General features: G+C 40.2%; 1 protein-coding gene across 2 annotated transcripts in view; it reads right to left on the bottom strand.

Annotated features, from left to right (window-relative positions):
* Positions 1–276: 276 nt before the first annotated feature.
* Positions 277–15,844, bottom strand: part of PRTFDC1 (phosphoribosyl transferase domain containing 1) — a 95,364-nt gene continuing 79,796 nt past the window's right edge. The window contains exons 5-9 of one of the 2 annotated variants that reach the window (XM_059404162.1): positions 9,651–9,668; positions 8,203–8,285; positions 7,661–7,707; positions 4,647–4,723; positions 2,808–4,095 (exon numbers count right to left, since the gene is read on the bottom strand). In XM_059404162.1, coding sequence (XP_059260145.1) covers positions 4,048–4,095; positions 4,647–4,723; positions 7,661–7,707; positions 8,203–8,285; positions 9,651–9,668 — 273 coding nt within the window. In that variant the 3' untranslated portion in view covers positions 2,808–4,047. Of the gene's footprint in view, positions 634–2,807; positions 4,096–4,646; positions 4,724–7,660; positions 7,708–8,202; positions 8,286–9,650; positions 9,669–15,844 lie in introns of those variants that run through there. The other variant, XM_059404161.1, reaches the window with a different exon arrangement.

Below are 15,844 nucleotides of genomic sequence, written 5' to 3'. Positions count from 1 at the left end.
ATCACACAGAAAAATTGACTGACCACAGCCTCAGCTTAGGTTCCTGCCAGCAGCCAGTATCAACCATCAGGCAAACCTTTAGATCAGAGCTACCCACAGAACTTTCTGGGATGGTGGAAATTTTCTATGTGCTAATACGGTAACTTACTCCCTTATGAGGCTATGGAGCAGTGGTAATGTAGCTAGTGCGAATGAAGAAGTGGATTTTAAATTTTACTTCATTTTAGTTCATTTAAATTTATTTATTTATTTTTATTATTATTATTTTTAAAGACTTTATTTATTTATTTGACAGACAGAGATCACAAGTAGCCAGAGAGACAGGCAGAGAGAGAGGGGGGGGGAAGCAGGCAGAGCAGAGAGCCTGATGTGGAGCTCGATCCCAGGACCCTGAGATCACGACCTGAGCCAAAGGCAGAAGTTTTAACCCACTGAGCCACGCAGGCACCCCTCATTTTAGTTCATTTAAATTTAAACAGGTACATGTGGATAATGGCTGCCATGTTGGACCATTTACCGTCACTTGGTTGTAGCCGTCAGCCTTTGAATCTTCCAGCTGAAGCAACAGACTTCACGAAGCAGAAGCAAACCATCCCCACGGTGCCTGCTCCATCTTCCTAATTCTCATAAGCCCTGAGAAATAATAATTGCTCATTTAAACTACTCAGTTTGGGGAGTGATTTGTTACAGAGCCATTGATAATGATACACTGTTTCTACTGTTCACTTATTTTTAGTTTTCCACAGTAAATAAAAACGTGTGGGCCTTTCCCATCTTTTAAAAGCCCTCTAGCTGTGGTTATGTGTCTCTGGTCTTCATAGCCAGGTTTCTTGAAAGAGTCGTCTACACTCACTACCCTATTTGCAGCTTATTTACTAGCCAATACCTATTAGCTCTGGATAAAAACAAAGTCACAGTAACATTAGTTAAGGCTTATTTCTCCCCCTTAGAAAATGCAGGACTTTAGTATCCCACTCTGTCTTCATGGCCTCTCCTACCAATCTCTGAGCAAAGCCCACCCTGGCAGAAAAAGTCAGAAAAGGGGGTCCTTTGGGCCAAGAAATGGCAAAAACATTTTTTCCCCCTTTGGGAATGGACTATGCATGGCCCTCGATGAAATGCCAATGGCCTGTCCCAGTGTGTGGCCCAAAGGCTACGGTGAAAGCGGCTCTTTCAGTTGGGGTCTTTGTCTCCTTCTCTCCATGGGGTTCAGAACCAAACATGGTGGATGGCTGGGCCAAGAAACAAAGCAGTCTTCTCCATGTACACCTTCCGTCCCTCTACATGCATCCCAACATCAACGCACAAACCTCCCTTCTACCCCTTTGCTCCCCTCCTGAAACTAGCCTGCCCACCAGCCCTCAAGTGTCATCTGGTGATCCCAAAGGAACTTTATGATGGCACAGTAACAACAAGTCCCAAATGCTATTTTTGCCCAAATTAACCAGACATCTGGGTGGGGAGTGTGATTTAGGGTTTTGATTTCCAAGAACATACTACCTCTATTACACAAGTGAGGAAATATTTCCATGACACTAGTTCTCTAGAAGTGGGGTGGGCCACCTTCTCTCTCCATTGGGGAAACCCAAGTTCATCCCATGGCAGGCTGAAAAAATGCTCAGAAGGCCTGGAACATGGTAAACCATTTTATACCCAAAGACATCCAAAGGTTAAACAAGGTGCATCAAGATTCAACTATTTGCAGTTCACTCTGGGAGTGCATGGTTCAATATTGGATACATTCCAACCCAGTAAGAAAGAACCAATTTATAATGAAGCATTCTAATTTGTATGGAATATCCCAAAGTATTACTTATTAGGTAACTGTATTACTGTAGCAAAAGTATTACTAATTACTGTAACTGAATCCAAATAAAACATCACACACTTGTCTGTCCCTGCCCCACCCCCACCAATCAATCAGCTTTGGAACACCAAATTAATAATTGCATTGGTTGCTAAGCAGGTTATGAGTTTTCACATTTTTGGTCTGGATTGAAAAAACCCTGAGGTATTAAACCGATTAGAGTTTTGCAAGAGAAAAGGAAATACTATTTTTCCCAAGATGACATTCTTGGATATCACTGTCAAAATATTGTGTGATAGGAAAAAAATTGTAGGAATGATTAAATTTCTTGTGTGTTTAATGGATTTTTCTTTTTCAGCATTAACTAGCATAAGTCCTTCTCAAGATTTTGTGAAGCAGATCAATTTCCTTCCTAATTCAAATAAACATTCAGTCCTCAGAAATTATACTGACATTTGCTAAAACTCAACATTCTATAGAAAATACTTTTGTAAAGATCATGGATACTTTTATATTTATAATCAAATGTATCTGGGTTTTTCTAGGGCTTCTGATACAAAGGTGGCATAGTGAAAACTGTGTTTAGAACACAAATTTGATAATTTAAGAAACTGTCCAATTAGCATTTTCAATCTCTAACTTGGTAACTGATTCTTCTACGGAACAAAGCTAAAAGGAATTCCCTGTGCTGGTTTCTCACTTGAGATATCTGGGTGTGGTTTATTTTCTTCTCTGACTGGAACAAAGATATTCAGGAAAATCTTTTACAACTAAAATTCTTTGTCTTACAAACAAGCTTAAGGAAAAAAAAAAAAAGCAGTAGATCAAGTCTGGCTTAATCGTTTGCTTATACTAGTGCATATACTGGATTTTTTCCAGGTTAACAAAAATAAAGCCTCAGGAAAGATATATGCAGTAGTATATTTAAGCTACTGGCTCACACATTTTAATGGCTGAAAGTATATAAAAAATACAAAGGCGGAAGAAAAACAGTAAGCAGTTATGAAATGTAACAAGGTTTTTTATTCTTTATTAGTTTAAAGGAAGCTAGAACCTGATAACAATATGCCATATATGGTTCAGAACCAAACAAAGGCCGCTTAGTTATTTATTTTGCATTTTCTCCTTTTAGGAAGTGAGAAAAAAAAAAAAACAGTTCTATTGGCACTCAAGTGTACTTTCAATTAAAATTCCCATAAATTAGAAAACATCTCATTAAACAGTGGAAATGGAAAAAAATGTTATTCAGAAAAAAACTTTCTTAAGTGTGCTGGTTTTCTGTAATGCCTTGGGCTGTCGGATAAGCCTTCTAAGATCACTCAAAAAAATTATTCAACCTCTGTGTTCATGTTGATGATAATATATAACAGTGTCTTGTCCTTTGATGTAAATAAGGGGAAAAACCTCAGACTTGCTTCGATTTGAATTGAACCCCCCGCTCCGCGAATTCTGCCATTTGCTCATGTCCCACACAAATAAAGAGACGCAGCTTAGAAACGAGGGCCTTGCTGCCATTGTATTTTTTCTAATTAAAATTCAGAGTATTAAACACAGTTGAGTACATCCATGCAGACATGACACACCGTTATCACACACCGGAAGCCAGTATCAACAGCACTGAGCAAAGGCTCATCTCATAACATCATTAAGATTCATTATATGCTACAGTTCAAAAAGGCTTTGTCAAAGCAAATAGTTATGGCCTGCCAGAAATGCACAAATAGAAATTTATATGAAATTGTTCTTTCTCTCCTTTTTTCGTATGGGACTCTAGTTGCAGTCCCAGGATTTGGGTTCAGAGCTTAACTGGAAAGCCTTCCAGTTTCTTCAGATTGCAAAATGTCACCCAAACGGAATATTAAAAAAAAAAAAAAAAGTTAAGTGAAAAATATTTGAGTAACTAGGTGGGGGGATGGTGATCAAGCTTAAAGGCTGTGTTGGAATCAAGAAAGGTGAAGTTTCAGAGAGTGTGAAGGTAGATAGAACTCATGAGTCACAAGGCGGAGTATTTAATTTGGAACAAGTCAAATAAAGCATTGCTTTCTTTTCCTTAACAACCTTTGGTACTCTTTATGTTAAAACCTCAGAAAAGAAAGCTCTCTCATTAAAACATTTTTTTTTCTTCTTTTATATCCTGCTGAGTGAAGATGCCTGGGGAGACAAACTCTACATGGTGGCTTTCCAACTGTGGTCGTAAGTTACGATGTTATCTGGAGAGTCGACGGTGAGAATTGACTCCTCTAGACCCGGTACTTTTCTTTGCCATGCTCATTGATCACGCATATGTGCTGAAACAATAGATGATTTAAATGACTTGGTTTCTCAACAAAATAGGAGGTGCAGAGAATGTAATGCAGTGATAACAGAATGTCATCTTAAAACTGGTTATTGTTCATTCAAATTACGTGTGCGCATTTATGTGTGTGCACGTATAGAAAATCTAAAGAGACCCAATCAAATGCTTGAAAAAGTTTCATCATTGTTCTGGTTTTGAGCTCTATTATGAATCTGGCTCCCTGGGTCACAAAGTGCACACAATTGGTCCACTTTAGGTAGGATGTTTACCTCTAGATCATTCAACAATTGTCAAGGTCACACAGCTGAGGGGTCTACACTAGAGGTCCATGTATTTATGTTGACACTATTTCTCCAAATGGGGAATAGGAACTGCATGCAACCGTAATTGGAATTATGAATGAAAAGTGCCCAGAATAGTCCCGATACAGAAGATACTCAGTATGTGGCAGCCATCATGACTACTATTTTAATAATTTGTTAAGTTCGTATAACTGTTAAGTTCTTGTGAAAAGGAGGTTAGGGATTTGCATGCATGACTTACATTCAGATCTCTGAAGTATTCATTGTAATCTAAGGCATAACCCACCACAAATAAGTTTGGAATCTCAAATCCAACATCTGAGGAGAGAGAGAGAGAGCAAAAAAAAAAAAAAAAAGGAATCAAATGAGTAGAAAGTCACCATATGCTAATGTTGGCACTTAAACTGGAGGATCTTTCATTTAAGCAGAAGCAAGTGTGAGAGAAATGATAAGGAAAGCATAGGATGAGCCCAACGGGTCCTGGACTAGGCAGGTAGTCAGGTGACTAGGCAGGTAGTCAGGTAGACAGGTAGACAAGCAAACATACGAGGAAGGATTGCTGTACTCCTACCACACAGAGCTGAGAAAGGGCTCAGCCAGCTAAGGGGAGATCATGAAGTATGTGTGAGTTAGTCATGGAGCCCCCTGGTTCCAAAGCGAGCAGTATCCAATGATATAATGCCAAAGGAAATACTTGGAAGCATAAAGTGCAGTTCACACAGCAGTATTCCAATCCTGTACTACTTGACTAGGTACACAGGCTGTTGCCACTGGAAGCCATTCTCCCACTGTGCTCAGTGCCCTCAGCTGGACAAAGGCCTGGGAAGCCAAACTTGGGATACCAGATGACAGGAAGTGCGATTGTTCAGTTTGAGGAACAGAACACTAAGGGTTATTCTAACACTAGTCTTTGAATCCAGGAGACAGATGATATGAATTAGCTCTCTATCTCTATTGTGGGAAGAATGGGAGTAAATGGATTTAAGTGCAGTATGAGGTACTTAGGTTAAACAAAGGAAAAATGTCTTGAAAGGAAGGTGATTTTTGTGGAAAAGGATCTTTAAGGAACAGGCAGTAGTGGTCCTTCTTCACAGGTCTTGGAACAGAATAAATGTGCCTATCATCCAATGGTTTTTTAAACTCTTTTCAGTTTTTTTGAATCTGTTTGTTTATTACAGCATTGCAGATGAGAGAGGAACTCAGTTTTATGAAACTGGACTTCGGTATAGCCAATGGACTTAGAGCATGGAGAAAGTTGTTCCTCTGGTGACATCACTACCACTGTGATTCCTATCACCAAAGATGTTTCACATGGAGTAGGTAACTAGCTCCTGCTTGTAGGAAGTGCCAGAAGAGAGGGGCTTACTTTCTAAAGGATTGCATTATAGGTCACTGATAGAAACCCCCTTTGGTCCCTCCACCCTGTACATTTTACCTTAAGAAAAATAATAAAAGAGGAGAAGCTAGAGCAGAAGAAAAGATGTCAGAGCATATAGAAGATGTCATTGAGCATACGGGAAAGAGTCAGTTACGAGAAAGGAATCAAAAGTATCAAGCCTGAGAAATCCAGGGAGAAGAAACAGAGATTCTGAACCAGCTAAAACAGTATTAGTAAATCCCAGAGCACCCGGGCTGTCACCATAGTAACGACATCACAGGGACCAGAACAATGCCTACAGTAGGCATGGCACCTGGGATTGGCTAAAGCCAGTTCCGAAGGTCAAACCTCCAGAGCTGTCGGGGAGGGAAAGAAGGACATTGGATCAGTAGATGAGGGGGATGGTTAGGAATCAGGGTGACCTATGTCCAGCTGGAAAATGGGTGCATTTCCTACACTTCTATTTGCACTTGGCAGATGTTACTTATAGACATAGTGCAAGAGCAAGACAGTGATCAGAACCAGACTGACTCCAGTCAATACTGACTCTCCACTTACGGCAACGTGACCTTCCCAAACCATTCAACCTTGTTGTGTTCAATTTCCTCAGCTGTAAAATGGGCATCACAAGAGCAACTACTTTGGACAAATGTTGTGAGGAGGAAATGTGTTGATCTCTGTGTTGCCCTTAGAAGAGTGGAGGGCCATGGTGACCTCTTACTGGTGTTATCAGCCATTATTTTATTCATGTTGTTGCTGTCAGTGATGCAAATAATCTGTAATTAGTTGGCTAGATCTGAGGCGAATCTTTCAACTTCAGTTAAATTTTCTCTGTGAGATCTTCCATGATTTCCTTCAAAGATTTCTGTTTATTAACTTTGCCTAACCTTACTGCAACCAGAGTATATTCTCCAGGCCAGGACCTGGACGGGGACATGCTGTTGGTTCTATCTGCCCAGCACGGATGAAACTTGTTTTTAGAATAAAGAGTCACTTGTGAAATGTCATTACCCGTTCATAGCATGCGTCTCTTGCTCTGATGTTTTTTCAGCTTGCTGATGAGAACCACAGCCAAATGATCCCAGAGGCTTTAGAGCAAATGTAAGTTATAAAAATCAAGCTGAAGTCTGCCTATGTGAGTGAAAAAAAAGTCGCCTCTAGTGTTAGAATAATAAATAATCAGGCTGCTTGTTTATTCTTCCTGGCATTGGAACTATTCATATTATGGGAAGGAGAGTAGCCAAGTGCCCTCTATGAGCCAAATCCTCCAGGACATATGAAGTCAAGTACAAAGATGATATATGGAGATACTTCCTCGGCCAATTCTCTGCGTTATTGAACTTTCCTTTGAGGGTGACGAGAGAGGTGTCTTGAATTTCCCCCTTTTGCATGCTAAAATTCAGGCTTGCTGAAGGTTGGCATTGAGCGTTGTCTGGTGAAAGTTCCTGGAGATGGTAAGAGGATCCCTCTACCTTCCTGGTCTGACTGACAGGGCCAGTGGCCAAGGCAGGGATCCTGCATGTCAGCCAGTCGGGTGGGGTCAAGTCTCCCTCTACCCCCCTGAAGCCCATTTGCTGAGTTCTTGGGCTTTAAGGTGCTATGGAAAACCTAAACACGAAACTATCCATTGCACACAACAGAGTTTCTGTGAAAAACGTGAACTGGGAGATTAAAAACTCTCATTGTAAAGGGTTCTGTCCTGTTGTAAAGGGTTCTATCGGCAAGGCTGGGGAGACCTCGGGAGATCTGTGGCACTATCAAACCTTTCCAGCTTCTGCATCACACGGAATGCTGGCAAATAGGAAACCAGACATTCTTCAACACGAAACAACACCAGCCAACCAAATAAGCAACCAATAGAAAGCAAACCCACTTACAGTCGGGTCTAAAGCCGTCACTTCTAGGTGTTCTCTTCACCAACAAACTAGCATTAAAAAAAAAAAAAAAAAAAAAAAAAGGCGTTTAGTGATCCAGATAAAACTTCTGGGAATTGCAAATAGAACCGAACATCATTAAAATAGGTATCCCTCCTCCCCCACTTCCCCGAGCACATGGGGCACCATCCCAGCCCCCTAATTCATGCTCTTGCTACCGGGGCACCACATCAGTGATTCTAGATAAAAGAAAGGGAAAGGGGCGCTGGCATCAGGCTCCGCCAGCTGCTCCCGAAAGCCGCTAATGGAGGCGCAGTAACGAGAGGCTCAGACACCCAGCAAAGCATGTCCTCTTCCCCTTCCTCTGTCTCCGGCTGGCACTCAAATGGGCTATTTGTTCAATGTGGTCAAGCCATAACACCCCAGGGCAAAGGGTCACTGGTTTGGAAAAGACTGCTCTCTTTGGGGACAACCTCCTGTATTAGGGCCCCTCTCGGGCTTCTTTGGACACACAGAAGCATCAATGACGTGAGTGTCCTACTCACCTGGCGACCTTCACCATGTTGGGCTTGTACTTCTCTATGCTACTGAGCAGCGCCCTCATGGTCTTCCCAGTTCCAACGACATCCTTTGCAAAGAAGACAGACACGTTCAGCTGGGCGCATTTGGATGGCATAACAGATTTTGCATCAAGACAGATGACTGTATGCCTTATTAATAATGCATCCTAATTAGAATTGCCATCAGATGGAGTCAAAGTAGGAAGCGGGGTTGGTTCCATTTTTTAGACAGGTGCCTCTCTTGGAAGCTTGGCTTAGGGGAGTATATCGGTGAATATTTCCTCTTGGAATCCTTGAGCCGTGTTGAAATCTAAGTTTGGCCTTTGGAGAGCCTGTGGGGCTGCTCGCTGAGCACACTGGGACTCGTGCACGCGCATGCAAGGACCAAATTTGGCCCCGAGGTTATGTGACACAATACAGAACGCATGAATTTTCATGGACGTGGGATGTACATCTGAATACACTGAATGGATAAACGCCTCCCCCTTGCCCTCCCCACTCAATAGGGCATTCTGTGGCCGGGAAGTGAGATGTGTCTGGACGGCAGCTGGTGACAGCCTGTGAATTCTGAGGATACGAGGCTGCAGTGAGTCTCGGCTCATCTCTGCTGATGAGCTGCTGCACAATTAGAGGAGAATGGGCAGCAGAAATGTATTGTCCTTGGGACAGAAATCAGCTGTCGGGAGCTGATTATCAAAACAACAGGTCTGAATTTAGCCAGGGTTGGGCAATTCGCTTGGCTAGAGGGTTTACTTCCTGGCTTAGGTCTGAGCCGGGAGGACTGCAGATACAAACGGAGCACACAGGCAATTGTGTAACAAAAGCTTGAAAACAGCTCTCTTGAATTCCTGCCAGTTGATAAGACAGGCGTGCTCTTGAAGGAAAAGTGGCCATGTGCTGTATTAAGTCCGCTGCTTCCGAAGGACCCGTTCTCTCCCATTTTTCTTTTTTAGCAGAAAACGAAATTAAATTATAGCTTTCTCTTGGATTGCCATTTGAAAATTGATTGTATTTATGACTTGGTTGCTGAAGGTAGAATTGTTTGAAGTCCTTAGGGGTCATTAGCAAGAACACTGACTCAAGGGTGAAAAGAGTTCAAACCTTGGTTTTGCTATTCCATATATTTGGTTCTGTTGGGCTAGCTTCCTCTTCTGTAAAAATGTCTGATTCGCACATCGGTAGAAGAACCAATGTAGACGGGCGTGAAATTAGACATAAAAACGGATAAAGTACTACAAAACTATTATTCCAAAGCTTTTATTCTAAACTGTTTCAGGCCACTGATTCTAGTTAGCTCTTAGGAAATCTGGAGAGCCATGTGCACAGTGGAAATTCAATAAATCCTTGACCAATTGGATAATAAGTTCTATATTTCAAAACTCACCATTAGATTCTTTCAACTTCCCCGTATGGATAAAGAAAAGTCAGCTTACCTCAACAATGAGGACGTTCTGAAATTAAACAAACAAAAACCAACGCAACAGTTATTAAGAATACGATTCAAATCTGGCTCACAAGACAGACCCACATTTTTGCTTACAGTTAGAAATTTCACAATTTGTTTAGCTGGTCCTCCCCTACCCATCTAACTCAAATGCTCGGTGGTCATGTAGGTATCTCAGGTTCATGTTAACAGTCTCTCTGCAAATATTTGGTGAGGTTAGCAGGGTCATGTCAGATCCTAGACCTGTCTGAAGACCTATCTACAAGGTCACCCCATGTCCCTAATTCCGGCAAGCACCCCATCCAAGCATTCCTTGGCACACAAAGTTTATAAGAGGGACACAAAGTTTACCAGGAAAATAAGCCACATAAACTATGTTGTTAATGGAGACAGCGCTCTGCGGAAGGATCATATATTCAGCTCTGACAGTCCTGTATTCCTGCATAGCTACTGGTCATTGGGGATTCTGTGTTTACTCTTGGATTTTCAACCCCGAGGAAGGGTTGGACTAGGGAGAGCTCTATGAATCGCCTGGTTGATATCTTAAGAAGCATGGTTGGGTTCCTTGTTATGTGCTCTCAAGGTCTACCTCTCCTTCTCCCCTAAAAACGCTGACTATGTTTCATTTCAATTCCTGTTTGATACCTGTCTTCCCACCAGAATATAAGCTCCACGAGGATGGGGATTATGTCTGTCTTGCTTACTATTCTCAGTCCCTAGGGCATATAGAGCTGCATATAGATGCTTAGCAATTATTTACTGAATGGAGGATTAATAACTGATGACACTGATTAATGAGTTAAAACCAACCAATTAAATGGATTAGTAGTTATATGTCAGTACTGTCGCCCGAATTAAAACACGACTGTGTTAATATGACATTGCAATGAACTGAAGGGTGTGGATATGATGTAAAGTTGTTTTCCTTTGGATGACTCTTATTTCTCCCTGTGATTCATATGATACTTTAAAAATTCTATCAAGCCTTACACCTTAGGAAGCTCATTTACGCCTAGTGCAAAAGAGATTTAAGTAATGAAAGTGTTAGTCAACCAACCAAAACCATATTTACTTTATGTACCATGTGCTTCTTAGAAGGAAATATCTTTCTGGAACTATTTTCCTCTTAGGTATAATCATTAAATAGTCATTTAGTCATTAAATACATTTTTAAAAATTTTATCTATTTTTTGAGAGAGAGAGTGTGTGTAAGGTAGGGGACGGGTATAGGGAGAGAGCCAAGCAGGCTCCTTGCTGAGCACAGAACCCAATGTGGGGCTCGATCCCAGGACCCTGACATCATGACCTGAGCAGAAGTCAGATGCTTAACTGATGGAGCAATCCACCCCCCCCCCCCAAATTAAATACATTTAAAAAATCCTAGTTTTATCATTGAAATGTAAGCTTATCTCATCCACTTTTAAAGTAGGTCATGACCACAGTATCCTCTACCCTAAAAGTCCCAGAGACAGAGGAGTCCCCTTGGTATTCTGAACACATTTGCTATGTTCTTAGCCATTATCCCACGACAGTTACTTAGGATGTGCATTTTTAGTCTGATTGAGGCTTACCAACCATGCTTGTTAACCAACCCAAATACTTGGAGAATACTTGGTTAATTTAATTCCCTAGCTCATAATCTTTTGTTTGTTTGTTTGTTTCAATCTTATAATGAAAAACTCTTTAAAACTCTGTTAGTCTGCCTTCTTGCCTAATTAGATAAAGTGCACAGAACATAATTAAATTTGTTGTTTAAAAGCTTGGAACCTTGCAAAGCAGGAGTCATCTTTGAATGAATTAGCTTTAACTGTAAGATATAGTGGTGACTGGGAAGTGGGACTTAAATGTGTACTAATCCAGAAATACATGATAAATATTACTTAAACATATTTTAAAATCAAGGAATGCATATACAGATTCAAAATCAAATAGAAAAGTCTAAATATTTTCTAAATGTTGCTGTGTATCTAACTGTAAAGTATTTAAAAATGCTTATGTACTTTATATTAAAGTTATCATGGCATTCTATATTATGCATAGCCAAAATATTATCACACCTAACAGAAATGACAAGAATCCTTTTATTTTCTGTTTTTCATTTTTTCTAGTTTTATCAAGGCATAATTGACATACACATAAACTTCTACACCATATAAGTTTAAGGTGTACAGCATGATGGTTTGATTTATGTATATTATAAAATGATTACCTCAAGAAATTTAGTTAGCACCCATCATCTCACATAGATACAGTAAGAGAAGAAAGCAAAAAAAGAAAATTTTTTCCTTATAATGAGAACTCTTAGGATTTACTCTCTTAACAGCCTTTGTATATAACATACAACAGTGTTAGCTATAGTCATTGTACTGTACATTTCATCCCTAATACTTATTTATCTTATAACTGAAAGTTGGAACCTTCTGGTCACCTTCCTCTGATTTCCCTACCCCCAACCCCACCCTCTGCCTCAGGTAACCACAAATCTGATCTCTTTTTCTGTGAGTCCAGTTTTTGTGTTGTTTTGTTTTATTTTAGATTCCACCTGCAAATAAGATCACACGGTATTTGTCTTTCTCTATCTGACTTACTTCACTTAGTATAATGCTCTCAGGGTCCATCCATGTTCTCACAAATGGCAGGATTTCCCAGTTTCTTATGGTGGAATAATATTCCATCATGTGTGTGTGTGTATCACAACTTCTTTATATGGCAATAATTTCTTAATATCATATATAAAACTTAGGACATATTTAGATTGCCCTAGTTGTCTTTAAAATGGCCTTTGTAGCAGGTCTGGGTAATTAAAGCCCATGTATTGGATCTTTAATTCTCTTTTAATTTAAAAGTCTCCTTTACTTACTACTATTTCCCAATTTAATAATTTTAGACATTATCTACTTACTATATTATATAAGGATAAGAATTTTGTTGTTTTACACTATCTCACTTCTTTTTCCACCCCCCGGGGTAGATACTTTGTTATGACTGTATCTTCTTGTACTGCTCATGTTTTTTCCCACTAGAGTCAAGTAGTATACTATAATTACGTTCCCTTTTAGTTTGTTTCTTTCCTTGGAATTCCTAATTGTTTTCCCTGTCATCATCCATTGTCTTAGACTGCAACAACCCTCCTTTTCTTTATTTTTCTCTTTCTCTCTTTCTCTTTCTTTCTTTCTTGGAAGGATTGTTATGAAAAAAAATTAGTTAATTATGGTTTAACTATATTTCTCAAAGGATTTTGGAGGATTAAAGAGGTTAAGTGGGTTGATAAAATCTGTAACAACATAAAGAACTTTCTGAGTTGTGTATAGTATTTAAAAAATAAAATTATTGGGGCACCTGGATGGCTCAGTGGGTTGGGCCTCTGCCTTTGGCTCAGATCATGGTCTGGGGTCCTGGGATCAAGCCCTGCATCAGGCTCTCTGCTTGGCAGGGAGCCTGCTTCCCCTCTCTCTCTGTCTGCCCCTCTGCCTACTTGTGATCGCTCTCACAAATAAATAAATAAAATCTAAAAAAAAAAAAGTAAAATTATTCAGTGGGTTCATAAATGATGGTCAAGGGAATACTGATATAAAAAAACCCATCTGCTACTGAAAGGGGGCTATGCAGAAATCTAGAATTCTTCAGTGAGTTAAATAGAGTAGTCAATACAGATATTTCTTTTCCTTTACAGAACATCACACTATTTTCAAATTCTTTCCTAAGTAATATGTGCGTTTATTGTCCAGATTGTTAGAAACCTACCTGTTGTATGAAAAGTTCACTTCCCAAAAAAGCAATACCTTTAGTACCTTTGGAAATTGCCATACAGAACAAATAGCTCAAGAGTACAGAGAAAGTGACTGCCCCAACTTTGGAAACATTTTCACTACCGTCTAAGAGTACTATTCTCTTTACATTTTAACATAACAGAATTAGCTACACAAAGGGACAAAGACAAATTCATCTTCATACGATTAGCATATAACATGGAGACCGGTGGAAACGATCTTCTGTTTCCATTTCCACAGAAATGCCTGTGGAACAAATCAACAATTTTGACCCCATTTCTTTCTCTAGTCTGTTATACTTTTGACACATTCCCTCCATTATTTTTCCTTAACGATGTACAATTCCCCCTTAACTGAGCTATAATTAATGTCTACTGCTTTTAATTTTGCACCAAGAAATTTTCAAAAATCCCCTCTCTCTTTTTTTTTTTTTTTTGGAGTGGGCACCCTTAGCAATTTTTTCAGGACAAGCTGTGCCTCTTAAATGCTTCCAATCTGATAACTCCCATCACTGAATCTGAGATGTCTGCCAGTTACTGTCTTAGTCATCTCATCACACCTAGCTCATTTCCTCCTGGAAAGTAAGTAAAATTTGCAACCTGGGAGGGCCACAGGCAAAAATTCTATGGGGGTCTCTCGAGTGTGTCCTTTCGTTGCTATGGTGCAATCCCAATGGAAGCTAATCACCTCAAGTTTCCTGAAGAAAAAGAAAGGAAAGAAGAAAAAGAAGAAAAGAAAGAAGGAAGGAGTTATACAAATCTAAGTGATTTTCTTAAATAGGTTATTCCCACTTTCAGTCTTTTAAGATACAGACTGATTAGCACACCACAGGCTAATGGCAGCGACACAGTTTTGCAGTTATGGTCACGCCCAGCAGAGGGATGGCAGTAATGCTGATGGGCTCATTGTGGGTGCGGAGCATGGGTAGGAGTGTGAATATGAACCCCACGAAGAAAGGAATGCAGTGCAGCATTTCACTTTATGTGATAATTCATAAAATTGCCAGAATTATCAGTTGGTGGGCATTTCCATTATTGTTCTCAGCCTAGTCAGATGCAATAAAAAGGAATGATTTAAATAGTTAAGGCAGCCAAGGAGGAAATTTGGCAGGTTCTGACGCTTCATTCTGGCATTCGATTAGAAACTTATTTGGTGGAGGAAGGTGGCACGTCTCCTGAAATCTTGCATTTAACCTGCACATCTGTGTTTTCCTGTTGCCAGATTTGGGTCTGCCTCCATGCATTTGGTTTTATTCCACCCCTTTCAAAGATTTCCCTTGAACATGAATAAAATCTTCTTGCTTTAATGGATACACACATTTTATGAAGTGCCAGGATTAAATCAACTCTGAAAAAAAATCACCCAGAGAGCACGTTGTGCAGACAGCTTGAACACACCGAGGAAAACGCTTTTAAACACTGTGAGCCGACGAGGCCATTTAACTTAATCATTGAGGGTTCCCTTTATTCAATAGCCATGACCTATTTAGAACCATGACTCAGCCAGCTTCCCTTATGGGTTTCCTTTTCTTTGCTTTAAAAAGAAAGAAAGAAAGAAAGACAGACAGAAAGAAAGAAAGAAAGAGAGAAAGAAAGAAGGAAAGAAAAGTAAAAAGAGGAGCCAAGAAAGAGAGAAGTCCGTGGGGTTTGTAGTCTCTTTTCTGAATATTTTAATCCACACATCTTTAGAGAATTTAAGAAGTTATGGAGTACAGTTATGGGGCTTATAATGTATGGATAATTATATAGGTAAGCTATGTCCCCATGTTTTTAAAAGTTCTTTTATAAACAAATTTGATAAAAAAAAAAAAAATCTTTCCAGGGTTCCTGGGTGGCTCAGTTGGTTGAGCATCCGACTCCTGATTTCAGCTCAGGCCATGCATGATCTCAGGGTTGTGAGATCGAGCCCTGCATTGGGATCCACGCTCAGCCAGGAGTCTGCTTGGGTTTCTCTCCCTCTGCCTCTTCCCTCTGTCCCTCACCCCACTCACACACTCTCTCTCTCAAATAAAGAAATAAGTCTTTAAAAAAAAAAATCTTTTCTAACTCTCCCTCCTTCATTTTGTCATTTAGCTCTGCTACTGCTCCTTTGGAAAGCGCTGTGCCTTCTCCAAGGCCCCTTCTCAGCTCCTGTGGTTCTAGTGCCCGTGTGTGCCCTGTCCATGGGGCCTCCTGACTAGTTTCTCTGCCTGGAGTCTCTCTCCCTCCCTCAGTTACTCTACCTTCCTATTAAGTTCACTTTCCCGAAACACAGCTTCTTGTTTTTTTTTTTTTTTAAGATTTTATGTATTTATTTGACAGAGAGAAATCACAAGTAGATGGAGAGGCAGGCAGAGAGAGAGAGAGGGAAGCAGGCTCCCCGCTGAGCAGAGAGCCCGATGCGGGACTCGATCCCAGGGTCCTGGGATCGAGTA

This window comes from Mustela nigripes, chromosome 6, assembly GCF_022355385.1.
Source record: "Mustela nigripes isolate SB6536 chromosome 6, MUSNIG.SB6536, whole genome shotgun sequence".
NCBI classification, from domain to species: domain Eukaryota; kingdom Metazoa; phylum Chordata; class Mammalia; order Carnivora; family Mustelidae; genus Mustela; species Mustela nigripes.
The sequence above is the reverse complement of the archived record's forward strand: the minus strand, read 5'-3'. Positions and strand labels throughout refer to the sequence as shown.